A 20649-nucleotide genomic window follows, 5' to 3' on the forward strand; every position below is an offset into this window, starting at 1 on the left:
AGGCTGTGTGCCGAACCTGAGAGAATGGGTGAGATTCTGAATGATTACTTTACGTCAGTGTTCACTGAGGAGAGGAACATGGTGAACCTGAGATTAGAGATAGAAGTTTGATTAGTCTGGATCACGTTGACATGTATTGGGTAGGGTAGAGGTTATTAAGGTGAACACATCCCCATGACCAGATGGGATCTATTCCAGGTTATTGAGGGAGGCGAGAGAGGAAATAGTTGGGGTCCTGACAGATATTTTTGTGGCATCCTTAAATACAGGTGAGGTGTCGGAGGACTAGAAGGTTGCTCATGTTGTCCCCTGTACAAGAAGGGTAGTAGGGATATTCCGGGTAACTACAGACCAGCGAGCCTCTCGTTGGTGGTGGGAAAGTTGCTGGAGAAGGTACTGAGGGATAGGATCTATTTATATTTAGAAAAGAATAGGCTTATCAGTGATGGGCAATATGGTTTTGTGCGGGGGAAATTGTGCCTTACCAACTTAATAGAGTTCTTTGAGGAAGTGACCAAGTTGATAGATGAAGGAAGGGCTGTTGATGTCATATACATGGACTTTAGTAAGGCGTTTGATAAGGTTCCCCATTGTAGACTAATGGAGAAGGTAAAGTCATATGGTGTGCAGGGTATTCTAGCTAGGTGGATAAAGAACTGGTTGAGCAACAGGAGACAGAGAGTAGTAGTTGAAGGGAGTTTCTTGAAATGGAGAAAGGTGACCAGTGGTGTTCCACAGAGGTCAGTGTTGGAACCACTGTTGTTTGTAATAAACGTAAATGATCTGGAAGAGGGCACTGTTGGTATGATCAGCAAGTTTGCAGATGACACGAAGATTGGTGGAGTAGCAGAAAACATAAGGGACTGTCAGAGAATACAGGAGGATATAGATAGACTGGAGAGTTGGGCGGAAAAGTAGCAGATGGATTCAATCCAAACAAATGTGAGGTGACGCATTTAGGCAAGACTAATTCTATAGCGAATTATACAATGAACGGAAGAGCCTTGTGAAAAGTTGATGGGCAGAGAAATCTGAGAGTGCAAGTCCATTGTATCCTGAAGGTTGCTGCACAGGTGGATAGAGTGGTCAAGAAGGCATATAGTATGCTTGCCTTCATTGGACGGTGTATTGAGTATAATTTGTGGGTGGCACGGTGGCACAGTGGTTAGCACTGCTGCCTCACAGCACCTGAGACCCGGGTTCAATTCCCGACTCAGGCGACAGTGTGTGGAGTTTGCACATTCTCCCAGTGTCTGCGTGGGTTTCCTCCGGGTACTCCGGTTTCCTCCCACAGTCCAAAGACACAGCCCGTAGTGTTAGGTGGAGGGTAAATGTGGGGGTATGGGTGGGTTGCGCTTCGGCGGGTCGGTGTGGACTTGTGGGGCCGAGGGGCCTGTTTCCACACTGTAAGTAATCTAATCCAATCTAAAAGACATTGGTTTGGCCACATTTAGAATATTGCATACAATTCTGGTCGCCACATTACTAAAAGGATGTGGACGCTTTGGACAGGGTGCAGAGAAGATTTACGAGGATGTTGCCTGGTATGGAAGATGCTAGCTATGAAGAAAGGCTGAGTAGGTTAGGTTTATTTTCATTAGAAAAAAGGAGATTGAGGGGGGACCGAATCGAAGTTTATAAAATCATGAAGGGTATAGACAGGGTGGATAGAGACAAGCTTTTTCCCAGGGTGAAGGTTTCAATAACGAGAGGTCATGCTTTCAAGGTGAGAGGTGGGGATATATGCAGCATGTACTTCACACAGGGAGTGGTGGGCATTTGGAATGCGTTGCCAGCAGAGGTGGTAGAGGCAAGCACGGTAGATTCATTTAAGATGCATCTGGATAAATGCATAAGTAGGTGGGGCATGGAGCGATACAGATGCTTAGGAATTAACTGACAAGTTTAGACAGTACATTTGGATTGGCTCAGGCGTGGAGGGCCAAAGGGCCTGTTCCTGGGCTGGAAATTTTCTTTGATCTTTGTTTTTATATAACTGTAACATGACCTGCCAATTCTTGTACTCAATACCCCATATGACGAAGGGAACATCCTGTATGCCTGATTGACCACTGTATTGACCTGCATTGCCAGCTTCAGGGTACAATGGACCTGAACACCCACATCTCTCTGTATACCAGTTTTCCCCAGGACTTTTCCATTTACTGTATAGTTTGCTCTTGAACTCGATCTTCCAAAATGCATTACCTCGCATTTTACCGGACTGAACTCTATCTGCCATTTCTCCACTCAACTCTCCAATCTGTCTATATTATGCTGTATTATCTGACAGTGCCCTTCACTATCTTCTATTCCACCAATCTTAATGTCATCTGCAAACTTGCTGAACATACATGCTTTTGACTTCGTAACAATAGTTTATGCCATTAACAGAGAGAGGAATTTAGACATATGGATCCAAAGTTGTCTGAAAGTGGCAATACAAGTTGGTAAAGTGGCCAAGAGGGCATATGGCAGTATCCAAACACACCTGAGTCCCCACACAGGCTTCAGAATTCCCCAGTCTTCATTCAAGCCGTCTAAATCTGCCTACTTACCCTCATTCAACAAACCCCATCCCCATAGTTTCAGTGGGCAGACTTCTTGTAACGACTGTGACCCATCTCTCCAAAGACCCAACCGAACAACATCGGTTGAGGTCTCCCCTCACCCCTGACAGGTGGCTATAGATGTCCACAACCTTCCAGTCTTCTCCTTAGATTGGCTCCTGTGGGAGAACAAGGACATAACATGACTGGCTCCCTGAAGAACAGAGGCACAGGCATCTTATGCAATGCCACCCCATCTGAACTGACCATGGTTGAAGCCCTAGAATGGAATGGAAGGATACTTTTGAATAATTGTGCCAAGCTCACCTAACTGAAAGGTGCCTCCAAGGAGGTCACTGAGGAACACTCTGCTAAGACATTGAGACAATGCTCACTGTTTCCTTCAGATTCAGTGTGCTTGGCTCGAAAACTGCGGGGACACAATATGACTGTGACAGTGACATGGCTGTACAACAGCCTTTAAATGAGTAATGTTGAATCATAAGCCTTGTTATGTGATTGTGCCAATTACCTCTGCAAGGTACGCAGGTTGTAGGTAGCTGGTAAATGCCACTAAGAGAGCAAACAAGTAGCCTCGGTAGACATGAACTGCGTCATTGCCTCTGTACAGTGACAGAGGCAAGGGGGAGCCAGGCACTGTTGGCTAGTGGCATACCCTGCTATGCAAGTTCATATTTCCATTGCAAACTGCCAAAGTGCGGGTTTATGGAATGTCAGATGTTATTATTTATGGAGAAAGGGTCAGGTGGTTTGTGGCTGTGATTGTCTTCTGGGCTGAAGTTTGGTCGTGGGCAACACTGAAGTCATCCATCAGACATCTACTCTGGTTTCCAAGTTGAGTTTCCCAATGGCTAGTTTGTTGGGTGATTTTAGTAACATCAAAATTGGAATACTAATGAGGAAGGTTGAGCCATCATCAAGGAGCTTAATTAGCATGTTGCTATTTTCAAGATCCAGCAAGACAATCTCAACTCCAGTATCATTGGACTTCCAGTCTAATTCTGCCACACATGGAAATGCAAAATGGGCGTATGAGAAAGGACTTGCGAACAGCATTAGAGAGAATCCGAAGATATTTTATTAGTACAATAACAGGAAGAGGCAACCAGGGAAAGTGTACAGCCTATTAGGAACTAATCTTGTGAAGCCACATGATATTAGAAGAATGCAAAACGAATACTTCTCTTCGGTCTTCATTCTGGAAAAGGAGAACGTACATATGGAATTCAGGAAAAATGAAAGGGAGGAACTTGCACAATTTGACATAGGAAATTGGAAGTTATTGGAGTGTCCAATGGGCTTAAACACAGATAAATTCCCTGGCTGGGTAAATTACATCCCAAGCTGCTGTGGGAGGCGAGGCAATACATTTCAAGAGCTTTGACACTAATTTCTAATTCTTGTTTGGCCACTGAAAGTACCAGAAGGCTGGAGGTTGGCTTAATGTGGTTCCACTCTTCAGGAAGGGTGACAGAGATGAACCAAAAAATTACAGACCAGTAAGTCTCACATCAGTGGGAGAGATTAAGAATGTTTGTGCATGTGAAATGAGGGATACTCGGCAAGACGGATCATAAAAAGGCTCAGTAATAGGACATAAAGGTAGAAGGCTTTTTGAGTGACTGGAGACTAGTATCCAAGAATCAATACTGGGACCATATTGTTTATTATATACATTATATAGATACAAAACATGGGAAAGATATTAAGCATGTTTGCAGAAGACACCAAGATTGATGGGGTGAACAAGACATTTGTAGGTTACAGGAACATACGGATGGGTTGGTCATATGGGCAGACCAGTGGCAGATGGTATGTAACTCTGATAAATACAAGGTGATGCACTTTGGAAGACGAAACAAGATGAGAAAGTATTTAAAGAATCGCACAACACTGGGTAGCTCAGAGGAACAGAGGGATCTTGGGGTAATTATTCACAGATCCCTGAATTCAGCAGAGCATGTGAATTAAGAAGCCAAATGGGACACTTGCTTTCATCAGTTACAAGATGAAAGAGCAAGGAGGCAATGTTGGAGTTGTACAGAGTGTTTCTTAGGTCACAGTTGGAGTACAGTGCACTCATTACCAGAAGGATGTGATAGTATAGAGTAGGTTCACCATGTTGTTGCCTGGGATGGAGCAATTGAGCTATAAGAAGAAATTAGTTAGGTTTGTATTGTTTCCTTTAGAGCAGAGAATTCTGCAGGAAGACTTGATTGAGGTCTATATGATTATGAGAGGTATAGACAGGGTGAGTAGGGAACATCTGTTTCCCCTTGACTGAAGAGTCAATTGTGATGGAGCACAGTTTTTGGGTGAGAGGCAGGAGATTCAGAGGGAATTTGACACAAAACATTTTCACTCAGAAGGTGGGGTGGGAATCTGGAATGCACTACCTGGGAAGGTAGTGGAGGTTGTAAAACTTAGAACTTTTAAAACACATTTGGATGAGCACTTGAAATATCCTAACATTCAAGGACATGGGACAAGTGCAGAAAATTGGGATTTGACTGCCTTTAGTGATAGTTATTGTCAGTGCAGACTTGATGGACTGAAGGGACTTTTCTTTGCTGTTTGACTGCTCACTACTCACATTTCCCTCAGACCCTTATAACAATCCACCCAGTTAGACAGCACATTGCAAAGAGATATTAAAATCAGACTTTAAGAACTTCTAAGGGCTCACAAGCACCAGAAACCTGAGTTCGATTCCCACCAGTGTGGAGTTTGCACATTCTCCCCCTGTCTGCAAGAGTTTCCTCCAAGTGCTCCGGTTTGCTCCCGCATTCCAAAGATGTGCAGGTCAGGTGAACTGGCCATGCTAAATTGTCCATAGTGTTAAGTGCTTTATGTCAGGGAGAAATGTAGAGAAATGAGTCTGTGTGGGTTGGTGTAGATTTGTCTGGCCGAAGGGCCTATTTCCACACTGAAGGGAATCTAATCTAATAAAGTAGAGAATCCAATCTAATCTACAAGTACATGAACAGAAAAAGATTAGTAAAAACAAATGTTGGTCTGAAACAGGAGATACGATAATGGAGAACAAGGAAGTGGCAGAGCAATGAAATGTCGGTCTGCCTTCTTAGAAAAAAAACAAATTACTTCTGTGAAATGTTAAGCAAGCAACAATCCATTGTGGGAGTAATAACCAAAAATTAGTTCTGAAGAAATTAGTGGGATTGAAAACTGAAAAAACACTTGTGCTTGATATTACAGAGCCCAGGGTATGAAATGAGATAGTAATGGATGCATTGTTTGTCATCTTTTGAAAAATCTATAGATTCTGGAGCAGTCATAGCTAGGAGAAAGGTGGCATATGTAACACCCCTATTTTGAAAAGGGATGGCGAGAGCAAATAGGGAATTCCAGACCAGTTAGTCTAACATCAGTACTGGTTAAAATGGTACAGTCTATTATAAGGGATGTGATATCAGAACACTTTGAAAGTATCAACAGGATTAGACAAAATCAATTTGGAAAAGTGAAACGAAATTTGATCAGGATGAGGGTGTCTTTTGAGGATGGATTTTCAGAAAGTGTTTGGTGAAGTCCCACATAATAGGTTATTGTGTAAAATTAAAGAACATAGTATTATAGGTAATATACTGGCATGGATTGAGAATTGGTTAGCAATACAGGTAACAGAATCATAATGAAATGATTTTTTTTTGAAGTAGAAGGCAGTTACTAGTGAAAAATTGCAGTTCTTGGACCCCAGTTATTCACTGTATACCAGTGATTTGGATGAGGGAATTAAATGTAATATTTCCCATCTTTATGATGATGCAAAACTAAAAGGAATTGCAAGTGGTGAGATATAGTAACTAGGCTTAAAGGTCACTCAGATAAGTTGAGTCCATGTTAAATGTATTTAACTTGGTTAAGTGTGAAGTTATCCATTTTGGTCAAAAAAAAACAGAATGGCAGAGTAAATAATATATGGTTTTAGATTGGGAAATGTTTATATTCAAAGGGTGCTGTGTATACTTGTACACCAGTCACTGAAAGCAAGTATGCAGGTGTAGAAAACATGTAGGAAGGCAACTGGCATGTTGTTCCTTGAATGCAGCAACAAGGATGACTTGCAGAAGCTGTGCAGGGTTTTGGTGAGAATACACCTGGAGCATTGCGTACATTTTTGGTCTCCACCTCAAAATATTTTTGCCATAACAGGAGTTTAGCAGAGGTTCAGCAGATGAATTCCTGGAATGACAGACTTGACATATGAGAAGAGACTGGGTCAACTTTACTGACTGAAATTTAAAAGAATGAAAGCAGATCATTAAGATAAAAGATCTATTCTTGCTCCTATTTTCTATGACTTTATCTTGGTGTTTGTCCGCCTCTGTTGATGAACTGGCATCCAAGCTAACCTGCCAAACACATTCTTTGTTATAACAATTTCCCAAGCAAAGTTTCCCAATTCATGACAGTTTTACACAGAATATTCCAAAACCCCAGATGAGGAAGGATGAACTGCTTTCCTTCTTTATTCATCTACCCCTTGGATTGGTAGACCAAATTAACTTATGATTTAAAGGTTCACCAGGTTGCCTTGAATTAACAAAACAAATGAGTTTATTCATTATTACAAGCAACAAGAAATATGAAACGTCACACGTACAGATTAGAAATATGACATTAATTGAAAAAGATAAAAGGACTAAGTTTTTTTAAGTTATTCTCTGAATTATTAGTGAACAGCAAACAATTTAACATTGCAGTCATTTCAGTGGTGGCTACCAGTAATAATTATATTTGTAGTTATACGGTCAATTTCACGAACCTTAGTTTTGTGGTTTGATTTAGTTTCTGTGGTTCTGATTTCTTTTCACCATGACCAAATCCCAATCGTAACAGTCAATACCGCTTGCCATTACATTTCATCCCAGCTTCACCTTTTCTGATCTGAGGAGAGTTTCCAGCATTACCCTCTCTCCCATGGGGATGTGAAATGGCTCCATTTCCTTTTACTCTACCCACCACTATCCATTCCAATTGTTTGGGGATGAAAAGAAGAGGGTCCCTTCGAACAAGGATTTGTGTATCGGCTCAACTATCACTCACTGTGGGTGTCTACCTTGATCCTGTTACTCTCTGTTCATCGAGATGTATTCTTATTAGGAGGGGGATGGAGTTTTTAAAACTCAAGAATTATTTCACAAGCTTTTCTTAAGTGGCTCCAATCTTATGTGCTTGGTCAAAAGCAGAATGCTTAAGCCTCTCAAATTCCAAGTACATCTTTCGAATTAGAATTAGAATCCCTACAGTGTGAAACAGGCCTTTTGGCCCAACAAGTCCACAGTGACCCTCCGAACAGTAATCCACCCAGACCCATTCCTCTACCCTACATTTACCCTTGACTAAGGCAGCTAACCTACATGTCCCTGAACACTCTGGGCAAGTTAGCGTGGCCAATTCACCTAACCTGCACATCTTTGATTGTGCGAGGAAATTGGAGCACCCAGAGGAAACCCACACAGACACAAGGAGAATGTGCAAACACCACACAATCGCCCAAGCTGGAATCGAACCCAGGTGCCTGGCACTGTGAGGCACCAGTGCTAATCACTGAGTCACCATGCCGCCTTGATCAGGCCATTTCCTGAGAGTACATAAATTTTGGCAAAACTCAACACTAACTGGTCTTCATTTAAGGCAGTTTCTTTTACTGGCTTGTGGCACTTTTCTCGGACAAGAGGGAGCAGACTTTGTTAGCTTTCCCCAAGAGCTTACTTTGCAATAAAGACTGGCTACTTTAGGCAAAACACTCAAAAGAGATAAACAAGCTTTTAATTCTGCCTCCTCAAAGCTCAGAATCAAATGAGCAAACCAAGTTGTCTCTGCCCTCAAGTAATGTCCTAATGGGGACACTGTAGGCCTCCCATTCCAAAATTTAAGCTTTTTTCAAATTTCCTCTCCTGTTACTTTTTTCTGAAATTTTCTCTCTTCCCACTTTGTGCTTTCTCTTACTCATATCTTTCCTTCTTCTTAAAACTTTAATTTAGACTGCTCCAATTACAATCTTTCTAACACTATTCAATCCAGTTTATCATCCTCAGTTCCAACCGTAAACTATTGGCCACTCTTATTAAAGTTCTGCGTTTCCTGGCTTTCGTGCAAATTTCTAATCCTAACAGCTTTGCGAAATCTTTTAACTGTTTGAGCAGCAGAGTATTTATATTCTCAAAAGTAACTCCTTTAGTTCTGCTAGGAACATGTTGATATCAAATGAAGACATTTCTATTCTGTATCAAAGTACATTCTGGAAAACCTTTTGTAGTTTCTTCTTTTAGAAAACTGGTTTTAAAGTAAGAACTTACCCACCTTAATTCGATTGTTTCATCATTGATTCAAATCATGGCAAGAGTCTCCAATTTGTTAAACTGAGGTCCCAAGAAGGATCCCTAATTTGTTACAATTCCAGACAGAATGCCACAAAATATAAAGTTCTCAGGTAAGAAGGGATGAACTGGCTCCCTTTCTTTATTCACCCTTTCCCTTGATTGATTTGATAGGAATTTACAGCATAGGAGGTGTGACTGTAAAGGTCAACAAAAATCTGGCTACACTAATCTTATTTTTTAGCTCCTGGAGACTAGAAAAAAAACAAGAGAATGTCTAAATACTGTTTAAGTACAGGATTCTAAGAGTCACTGAGTCAATCATTCTTTTAGGCAGTCAATTCCAGAGTGCCACAATTCTCTGGCTGAAACAATATCTTATCAGCTCCTCTCTTAGCCTCCTGCCTTTCACCTTAAATTTACAATTCAGCTAATGGAACTAATGGAAAATCTATCCATTCTAGTTACACCTCCTATAATCACATTTTCCCTATAATGTGCTTTAAAAAACTGTACACAGTACTCCAGTTGTGGCCAAAACAACATTTATTTAAAAAAAGCTCCAGCATGAGCTCCTTGCTATTGTATCCTATGTCTCAGCTAATAAAGCAAGTATGTCTCATGCCTTCTTAACCACCTTAACTAGCTATCTTGCTACCTTCAGGGATAGGTGGATATGCACAGAGTTGCAATGATCTTCAGATCTTTCCAGGATCCTACCATTCATAGTATAATACCTTGTTAGCCTTTCCCTTTTCTTGGTTGAATTCTATTTGTCACTGCTCTGCCCATCTGACCACTCATACATTTTATGGTTATCCTCCTCTTCACTATTTAGTACTTTAACAATGTTTTAGTCAGCAAATTTCTTGATCATAATCTCTACATTTACGTTTAGATTATTAACGTACACCACAAAATAGCAATGGTCCCAGTACCAAGCCCTGTGAAACTCCTCTAGAAATAGAATTCCACTCACAGACACATCCCTCTACCATGACTCTCTGCTTTCAGCCTCTCAGCCAATACTAGATACAATATGTCACTTCGCCCTTGAAACAAAACTTCTATTTTCTTGACCAATTAGGTCAAGAGGCATGAGAAATCTGACCAAAAGCCTTGCTAAAGACCATGTAAACCACCTTACCTCCTCAAAATACTGGATCAAATTTGTCAAACATGATCTTCTTTTGACAAATTCATGCTGATTATTCCTGATTAATTTGTGTTTTTCCAAGTGCAGATGTACTTTATCCCTCAGAATTTTCTTTGAACTTTCCCACCTCTGAGGTTAGACTGACTGGTGTATAATTTCCTGGTCGCTACAAGATTAATTTAGAAATGAATCCTTCCCTGATAGATACCTTTCTCACAAACTTGAATGAACTTGTATTTTAGAATAGATAAAATTGGAGCTGGACAAACACAGCAGATCAGACAGCACCAGAGAACCAAGAAAGACAATGATTTGGGTCAGGTCCCTTCATCAGAACTAGATTAGAAGTAGCCAAAATATCGAGGCATGGGTTTATTGATTATTAAATACAGGAATAATTAATGTCTCTCTCACACACACACACACACACACACACACACACAAACCATTCTTCGTTTTGCTGCAGAATTGATCAGAATCTGCATTTCTGATTCTTTTCTACAATTACATAATTCCAGCATTCATGGCGAAAGACAATGTTTTTCTGTCCTGTTTCCATTTGCTTGGATTGCAACATTCAGAGCAAGAGAGTGTCTTAACTTGCAACACAGGAATGACTAGGGAACCGTTCATCGACTGTAATCTTTATTGCATGCCAATGTTCAAGTGAAGGCTGTTATACACGAGAGGGTTCAGTTCCATTAGCACATTTCAATTAAGTTGAAAATGATGTTTGAACCCCTATCCTTCTGCATTCTTCAAAAGGAAAAAAGACAAAATGTGCCTGCAGTTTGAGACGTAATCCTTAGAGGGTGACTATCTATTGAGCTGGAGGTTGTTAGTGTCTTGTTATCGTTGCAGTCACAAACAATCACAGTTCCAGTCTGTTTTGACTTGATTTTGGCCCCATTTGAAGGGCTTTTGTTTGCCTTTCATATCTGTAAGGATGACATTTTATGTCTCTCTCTAGATAACCACTTAATTTACACCAGCAGGCGTTTCTGGCTGATCCAGTCCTCTTTTAAAAAATACATTTTGGCATTACAGTTTAAAAACATGCACATCACTTTGGGATTCTGACCCACAGTCATGAAATCTTAACTCATTAAGACCACCTGTTTTCACCTACCTCAGCTTAGGCTACTGAACCATTATCCTTCATGAGACTATGCTTTCCTAAGTAGAACCTCATCCAAATTTTTGATGCTCTTGCCTAATTCAAATTCAATTCCATTCACCCATTCCCTTATGCCATGAATTTAGATTTCTCATCCATCCCCTTGGAACCCTTTATGGCAATATCACTCCCTGAATCTTTCTCCTTCAATCCTGCAAACCTCCAATCTTTCAATTGCTTTTTTAGTTCTTTAATTACCAGCAACATTGCTAGCAAGATGGCATAACTAAGAGAAAGAACTTGTAGATAAAAATGTTCCATTTTTTATATCCTTTTTCATTTTAACAGAACTCAAATCATCAGGCCTGTGAGTCCTGAGTAGTTTGCTTACCTGGGCAATTTAGGGGATTTGCTAGCTCGAGATATCTTTGGAGATTTCTTGCCAATCCAGTCATCACTTAGTTCCACATCACTGGAGTCAGAACAATTACAACTATCAATCATTGTTGACATCAAATTGGTCCCATAGATTTCATCTGGTAAAGACATACAAGAAAAGAAAATTACAACTTGTTCAAAAACATAACCTAAATGATTCAAAACTATTATAAAAAGTCATGTTGATAATTTGTGTTGGTTTAAAATAGCACTCTGCCATCTAACAATTAATTGATTTAAAACAGGAAAGGCAAATGCCATGACAAGAAAACAAGATTGAATGAAGAGAGTAGAAACCTAGAAATATCTTAGCATGTGCTTTAAGTTCATTCAATAACCAGCTTTAACTGTTACAAGGGAAATAAAAACATTACATACACTATTTTAAAACAAAGAAAAATAGAAGAAATTCTTAATGTTCTAATATCAAAAGTTACTTCTAGATTATAGCTGTACTGATGTTGTGTACGTGTAAAAATTAATTTCTCTTCAACATTTATCTGTGAGGACAAAAGTGTTTCTCAAGCAATAAACAAAATGGAAACTCAAACAGAGAAGAATACTACGCTATTAAATTGATAAGGATTCTCTTCACCTCAAAGGAAAATACAGTTTTTGCCATAGTGCCAATTCATGCTCAAACAGAACAGCTAAAAAGCTATACAAACTTAGATCAGACTAAAATATTAATTTTAGAACAATGAAACACTTGTGATTTTAAAAAGTCAATAAATACATTAACACACTGTCTTAAATTAAATACTGCCTAAAAGTTGATAAGTGGTAATATCAAATAAGCATATTTTATGTTTTCCTAACACTGATATGCACATAATAATGAAAAGAAAATCAAATTTTATGGGCAGGGGTTGCTGAAGGCTGTTGGGAACTTTGAGGTTCCAATATCCAGGTGCAATATACAGAAGACATCTGGACAACAATTCACTCGCTGCAATATTCAATCCCTGATAATCATCTACACCATCACCTACAGATGTCAAAGATCAGGCAAAAATTCGTCAATTATGTTATAGCGAATTTGTGTTAATGAAATGTGTTATAGTAGAACAACCTGTACGTCTGACAGCTTTTCACCAGAGGCCTACAAAGGATAAGGACACAACAAAGAAAGATGAGTTGAGCCCCTTTACAAGTGCTAGACAGGTTTGCTGGTGTGAGCCAGTGTGGCTGTCAACCTTGGGGACAGACTTGTTGGCCTTGTCAAGCTTTACCCCAAACACCATATATGCACTTGGGCAAAGAAATGCCTTAGTTATGAAAGAGACAAGTTAAAGAAGAAGTCTGTACCAAGTAGAGCTTGGAGTAAGAAGTCCACCCTGCCAGGTACATGCCTAATATATACATGCTGGATTCTTGAATACACATATTTCCCATTTTTGACTAACAATATTGTGCCCATGAATGTTTTTCTATAAGGTTGGACATGCTAACAAATAAAAAAACAGGAAGGTTTGGGAATATCAACCCACCTGAAAAGCAGAGAAGTTAACAGCAAAAGTTTTAATCACTTTTTTGTTTTACCTCCAACTCATTTAAATGCCCTGACCATGCTAAACATTCTAGGTAAGCATGAAAATTTCCATCCAATTGTGTTTTACATGATATTTCCTCAACAAAACCAATACAACAAGTAGAGCATTTTGTTTTTAAGGGAGCAGTCACAAATAGAATCAGGGAGAAATTAGAATTCCCAGGAACCAAGGAGGTAATTATACTGAAACAGAATGACAGAAATTACTTTGAGGTCTGGCATTACAAGAAAATGAAATCAAAGTTACTTTGGACATTATCTGGTTTATTTAAAACTCATTTATGTGTTCATAGAATATATCATAGAATCCCTATAGTGTGGAAACAGGCCGGTTGGCCCAAATTGATTTCAAGCTTTTGAAAGTACAAACTTTTGAATAGTAGAAAAAGTAGAATTTACTGGATATGATAATCTACAAATCTGATGTCTGTGGTTGGGAAGTTATCGAAAAAAAAATTGAGCGACAGGATTAATCAACACTTGGAAAGGCAGGGATTGATCAGGGATAGTCAGAACTAATTTGTTAGACAATAGACAATATGGGCGGCACGGTGGCACAGTGGTAAGCACTGCTGCCTCACAGCGCCTGAGACCCGGGTTCAATTCCCGACTCAGGCGACTGACTGTGTGGAGTTTGCACGTTCTCCCCGTGTCTGCGTGGGTTTCCTCCGGGTGCTCCGGTTTCCTCCCACAGTCCAAAGATGTGCGGGTCAGGTGAATTGGCCATACTAAATTGCCCATAGTGTTAGGTAAAGGGGTAAATGTAGGGGTATGGGTGGGTTGCGCTTCGGCGGGTCGGTGTGGACTTGTTGGGCTGAAGGGCCTGTTTCCACATTGTAAGTAATCTAATCTAATCTAATCAAGACAAATAGATGCAGGAGTAGGCCATTCTGCCCTTCAAGCCAGCACCATCATTCATTATGATCATGGCTGATCATCCTCAATCAGTATCCTGTTCCTGCCTTACCCCCAATAACCCTTAATTCCACTATCCTGAAGAGCTCTATCCAACTCTTTCTTGAAAGTATCCAGAGACCTGGCCTCCACAGCCTTCTGGGGCAGAGCATTCCACACACCCACCACTCTCTGGGTAAAGAAGAGGGAGATCCTGTCCGGCTAATTTGATTGAGTTGCTTGAAAAGCTCACTAAATATATTAATGAGGGTAGTGCCATTGATGCGGTTTATATGGACTTTAGCAAGGTCTTTGACAAAGTTCCACATGGAAGATTGGTCCAAAAGATAAGGTCCCATAGGATCCAAGGCAAAAAGGCAAACTGGATCCAAAACTGGTTTGGAAGTATGAGGCAAAGATCGATGACTGGTGGTGTTTCACAGGGATCTGTACTAGGACCTCTGCTGTTTGTGATATACGTAAATGACAGAGATGGAAATGTAGATGAGTGGATTAGTAAGTTTGCAGATAATACAGAGATTGGTGGAGTTGTGGATAGTGTAGAAGGTTGTCAAAGCGTGCACAAATCAGTTTCAGATATAGGCACAGAAATGGCAAATGGACGGGTAACAGTGACATGCTGCACTTCGGGAGATTAAATATATACAGTTGGGGGAGATCCAAGATGGCGGCGACTCAGCAAGTCTGAGTTTACAGTGCTCTTCCCAAAACCTGGGTAAAGTGAGTTACTCACCCCCACCACACTTACCAAACCACCCAAAAAAATTTTCTAACCTTAATTAGCTGCTTACTATTATATTTAAGCAGTTTAATATTAAGTGGATAATGAGTAAACCAAAGGGATCCCGCAGCTCTCAGAAAACAAAGACCCCTCCCCCACCCTCCTCTCCTCCTCCGGCTGCAGCTGATGTAAAAACAGGCCTTGAACAGATGATTGCCAGGCTGGAAACGACACTCGTCAATTTCATTGTAGAATCCAGACAGAAATGGAATGCATTCGAAGAAAAGTTACAAAAGCACAGCGAGGCTCTCGAGGAATTACAGGGCCGAGTGAAGGGGCGGAGCTAAAGGCCACGACCTCCGAGGCTGCAGCACAAACAGCTGCAGAACAGGTGCGAGCTCTGGAGCAGAGAGTCCGGGCCTTTGAAATCTACATGGATGACCTGGATAATAGAAATCGGAGAAAGAATATCCGTCTTCTGGGCCTCCCTGAACAAGAAGAGAAGGGACAGTTAGTAGTATTTCTGGAGCGATGGCTGCCCCAGCTTTTAAACCTGGGGGCTGAAACTGACCGGGTAAGGGTGGAGTGGGCCTACCGGGTCGCAGTACGCGGATCTGGCCCAAACCAGCGCCCACGCCCGGTCCTGTTCCGGCTGCAGAGTTATAGGGAGAGGCAGATACTCCTGGACGCCTCCAGAAAGCTTGGAAAGGATCCTAAAGCTATGATTCATGAAGGATCCAAGATTATGTTATTTCAGGACTTCTCCCCGGCTTTGGCACGAAGGAGGAAGGCGTTTGATGAGGTGAAAAAATGTCTAAGGAACTTAAATATTCAATACACCTTACGCTACCCAGTGATGTTATGCTTTAACCACGAAGGATCCGAGTATAATTTTAGATCACCAGAAGAGGCTAAGGAACTTTTAGACTCGTTTAAATAAATCGTAAGAGACAATTTATGTTGGCTTGCCTCTTCCACACTCCGTGGGGAGAAATGGATACTTTACTCTACTTTACTTTTGCTTCTGGGAGCAGGGTTGTCTTCCCTTGCTATTTTATGTTATTATACTTAACTGTAATTTGTTGGAGTTGTAATTTTATAGTTATGTGTGTTTGTACGTGGCATTGATGCTATCAGATATACTCAGGTATGGGTGGGGAGGGGTGGGGGTGGGGCGCTCACTGTTAACTCTAGCTCGGTATTATATCTAAATCCTATTAAGGAGCGCCCGGGTCAAGGGTGGGACACTGTTTGGGAGAGGATATGGTGGACCTTTAGAAAGGAAGTAAGGCCCCCTGAGAACAAGGGGGAGGATCTCCATTCAAACATGTTTTATTTTTTTTGTTCTTATTGTTTGGAAATAGTTTCCTTTTTATTATACTGTTATGAGTGTATTGGAGAACATTTTCTCTTGTTTGAAGGATGTAAGTGACTCAACTATACACTCTGGATAATTGTGGATTAGATTAGTAGTTAACTGCGTTTCATTGTTTTTCTTTCTTCTTTAGTATCATTCCTTTGAATTTTGATTATATATTTAAGATCTATTTTTATATTAATGTTTGTGCTTGAAAGTTCTGTTTATTTTTGTAAATCTGTCAAAATATTAAATTTCTAATAAAAATATCTTTAAAAAAAATATATACAGTTAATGGCAGAACTTTGAACAACTTTGATGTTATGCAGCAGGATCTTGGGGTTCAAGTCCATAGCTCCCCGAAAGTAGAAAGTGAATGGTATGCTTGGTAAAGAATTTGGTAAAGAACACATACATGACTTTATTGGTCAGTAAGTTAAACACAAGAATCAGGATGTCAGCCTGCAGCTTTATAAGAGTTTGGTTAGGCCACACTTATTGTATTGCATTCAATTTTGGTCAGTACAACAGGGAGAATGTAGAGACCTTGGAATGAGTGCAGAAGAAGTTGACCAGGATGCTGCCTGGATTAGAGCTTATCAGCTATAATTAGAGGCTAGAAAAACTCAGGCTCTTTTATCTGGAGAGAATAAGGGGAGACTTGATAACGGTTTATCAAATTATAACATACATAGATAGAGCTGACCGTCAGAAACTTTTTCCAAGAGTTGAAATGTCTAAGGTGAGGGGGGAAAGTTCACAAGAGATGGGGCAGGGGTTTGGAACATGCTAGAGGCAGATACAATAGGGGCACTTAAGGCAATTTTAGATAAATACATCTAAATATATGAGAAATGCAGGGACGTGGACCAAGTACAGGGAGAAGGGATTCGTTTTATTTGGAGTCACGTTTCGCACAATAACGTGGGCCAAAGGCCTGTTCCTGTGCTACACAGTTCTAAATTTCATGTTGTAAATGGTGTTGGTGAAGGGCTGTTTTTATGATTGGAAGCCTGTGACCAGCACTCGCCCAAGGGGTCAGTTACTTGGAATCCTTGCTGTTTGTTATTTATATTAATGTCTTGGATAGAAATGTAGAAGATAATAATTAATAAGTTTGCAGATGACATGAAAACTGGTGATGTTGTTAATAGTGAGAAGGATGGTCTCAAGCTACAGTCTGATATTCATCAACTGGTACACTGACCAGCAATGGCAGATAGAATTTAATCCTGAACAGTGTGAGGTGATGCATTTTGTGATCACTTATAAAGGAAGGATATACAGAATGAATTGCAGTACCCCAGGGAGTACTGAGGAATAAATAGACTTTGGTGTACAGAGGAACCTCGATTACCTGGCATTCGATTAACCAATCGTCAGATCATTCAAACAAGATCACAAGGTCCCGATGCGTGGCTAACTGTGTTATCCGGCGTTGATTATCCAGCATTCAATTAATTGAATGAAATACTTCCCACCCGTGTCCTTTGGATAATCGAGGTTCCTCTGTATATGTCCTGAAGATGTCAGCACAAGTGGACAGGATGATGAGGAAGGCATATGGGACTCAGTTATGAGGACAGACTGCATAGTTTGGGTTTGTTTTCCTTGGAATAGAGGAGGCTGAGGAGGGTCTGATTAAGGCATAGAAAATTATGAGAAGCATAGTTACAGTAGATCATGAAAATCTTTTTCCCCGCCAAATGCGAAGATCAGAGAGCACAAACACAGAAAATTAGGAGGTACGGGATATAGGTAAATTTGGCTGGCTGGATACAGAACTGGCTGGCCGAAAGAAGACAGCGAGTGGTAGTGGATTGAAAGAATTCGACCTGGAGGTTGGTAACCAGGGGTGTCTCGCAGGGTAAAAAAGGAGGTCTGCAGATGCTGGAGATCACAGCTGCAAACGTGTTGCTGGTCAAAGCACAGCAGGTTAGGCAGCATCTCAGGAATAGAGAATTCGACGTTTCGAGCATAAGCCCTTCATGTCTCACAGGGATCTGTTTTTTGGGCCTCGGCTCTTTGTAGTTTTTTTATAAATGACTTGGATAAAGAAGTGGAAGGGTTGGTTAGTAAGTTTGTTTATAACACAGAGGTCAGTGGTGTTATAGATAGTGTCAATGGCTGTTGCAGGTTACAACATGACACTGACAGGATGCAGAGCTGGGCTGAGAAGTGGCAGACGGAGTTCAACCTGGATAAGTGCGAAGCGATTCATTTTGGAAGGTCAAATTTGAATGCTGAATACATGGTTAAAGACAGGATTCCTGGCAGTGTGGAGGAACAGCAGGATCTTGGGGTCCATATACATAGATCCCTCAAAGTTGCCATCCAAGTTGATAGGGTTGTTCAGAAGGTGTATGGTGTTTTGGTTTTTATTAACATTTGTTTAAGAGCCACGAGGTTTTGCTGCAGCTCTGTAAAACCCTGGTTAGACCACACTTGGAATATTATGTACAGTTCTGGTCGCCTCATTATAGGGAGAATGTAGATGCTTTAGAGAAGGTGCAGAGGAGATCTACCAGGATGCTGAATTGGAGGGCTTGTCTTCTGAACAGAGACTGAGCGAGCTCAGGTTTTACACACTGGAGAGAAGGAGAAACAGAGATGACTTGATAGAGTACATGGTGATGACAGGCTTAGATAGATAGCCAGAGACTTTTCCCCAGGGCAGAAATGGCTGTCATAAGGGGTCATAATCTTCGGGGAATTGGAGGAAGGTATCAGAGAGATGTCAGAAGTAGTTTCTTTACACAGAGGTGGGGTGGGGGGGGGGGTGGGTGGGTGCGTTGAATGCACTGCCAGCGGAAGTAGTAGACACAGAGACATTAGGGACATTTAAGTGACTGTCGAACAAGCACATGGACAGCAGTAAATTGAGGGCTGTATAGGTTAGGTTGATCTTAGATTAAGATGAGTGCTTGGCATGACATGGTGGGCCAAAGAGCCTGCACTGTGTTATACTGTTCAATGTTCTATAAGTGGTTTAGAGGAGATGGAAAGAAACCTATTTTAATCCATTCACAGAAATATGGAAGGTGATGGGAGCAGTGCACAGAGAGGTGATGGCCTTCTGGTATTACCACTAGACTGTTAATCCAGAGATACCAGGAATATTCTGGGGACCCAGGTTCAAATCTCACCATGGCAGATGTTGGAATTTGAATTCAATAAAAAAAGTCTGAAATTAAAAGTCTAATGACAACCATGAATCAATTGTTGGGAAAAATCCATCTGGTTCTTTAATTCCCTTCAGAGAAGGAAATTGCCATCCTTACTTGGTCTGGCCTACATGTGACTCCAGACCCACAGCAGTGTGGTTGACTCTTAACTGCCCTCTTGGCAATTAGGGATGGACAATAAATACTGGCTTGGCCAGCAATGCCCTCATCCATGAATGAATTTTTAAAAAGGCTGAGGAAGATGTTTAGCTGAAACAGCAGGCTTCCATTGTTTGCTGTTTGAACTTTAACTTTCAGTTTGTGATTTGTTGCCTTCATTGAAGGAATACATCCAAGGTAACTAGGTTAAAATAACACAGAAAAGATCTTGTGAAATGTATACATTGGCCCTCTTGAACAGAAGCAGATGTAGCTGCTTGTGTAGAAAGCATTGAATAAGGCTGCCTTGAGGAATGCTGATAGAAGCATAAGTACCAGGCTGGTCCAAAGTCTGGAGTTCACCGTGGAAGGAAAGGATCTGACCATGCTTTCACATGATGTTAATGTCCCAGGTAACTAGATGCATAATCAGGTGATAGCCAGCCAAAATTGGCTGAGTAAAATCTCTTAAACGCATGGGAACACGATAGTACGAGTACTATAGATTAGATTACTTACAGTGTGGAAACAGGTCCTTCGGCCAAATAAGTCCACACCGACCTGCTGAAGCATATACCATACAGACCCATACTTCAACATTTACTCCTTCACCTAACACTACGGGCAATTTAGCATGGCCAATTCAACTAACCTGCACATTTTTGGATTGTAGGAGGAAACCGGAGCACCCAGAGGAAACCCACGGAGACGCAGGGAGAATGTGTAAACTCCACACAGAGAGTCGCCTGAGGCGGGAAATGAACCCAGGTCTCTAGCGCTGTGAGGCAGCAGTGCTAACCACTGTACCACCGTGCCGCCCATGGTGGGTCATGATTTGGAGATGCCGGTGTTGGACTGGGGTGTACAAAGTTAAAAATCACACAACACCAGGTTATAGTCCAACAGGTTTAATTGGAAGCATACTAGCTTTCGGAGAGATGCTCCTTCATCAGGTGATTGTTACGATCGAGCCCTCCACAATCACCTGATGAAGGAGCGTCACTCCGAAAGCTAGTGTACTTCCAATTAAACCTGTTGGACTATAACCTGGTGCTGTGTGATTTTTAACTTTATAGATGGGTCAGTTTTGTCCAGTGTGTGCAGGAGGGCTTCCTGAGACAGTATGTAGACAGGCCAACAAGGGGTGAAGCCACAT

General features: G+C 41.1%; 1 protein-coding gene across 2 annotated transcripts in view; it reads right to left on the bottom strand.

Moving 5' to 3' along the window:
• LOC132819813 (tubby-related protein 4-like) overlaps window positions 1-20649 on the bottom strand; it is a 405797-nt gene that overhangs the window by 119811 nt on the left and 265337 nt on the right. For both annotated transcript variants that reach the window (XM_060831613.1, XM_060831612.1), the window contains exon 9: window positions 11579-11723. In XM_060831613.1, the coding sequence (XP_060687596.1) occupies window positions 11579-11723 (145 nt within the window). The remainder of the gene's footprint in view (window positions 1-11578; window positions 11724-20649) is intronic.

This window comes from Hemiscyllium ocellatum, chromosome 10 (assembly GCF_020745735.1).
Source record: "Hemiscyllium ocellatum isolate sHemOce1 chromosome 10, sHemOce1.pat.X.cur, whole genome shotgun sequence".
In the NCBI taxonomy this organism is placed as follows: domain Eukaryota; kingdom Metazoa; phylum Chordata; class Chondrichthyes; order Orectolobiformes; family Hemiscylliidae; genus Hemiscyllium; species Hemiscyllium ocellatum.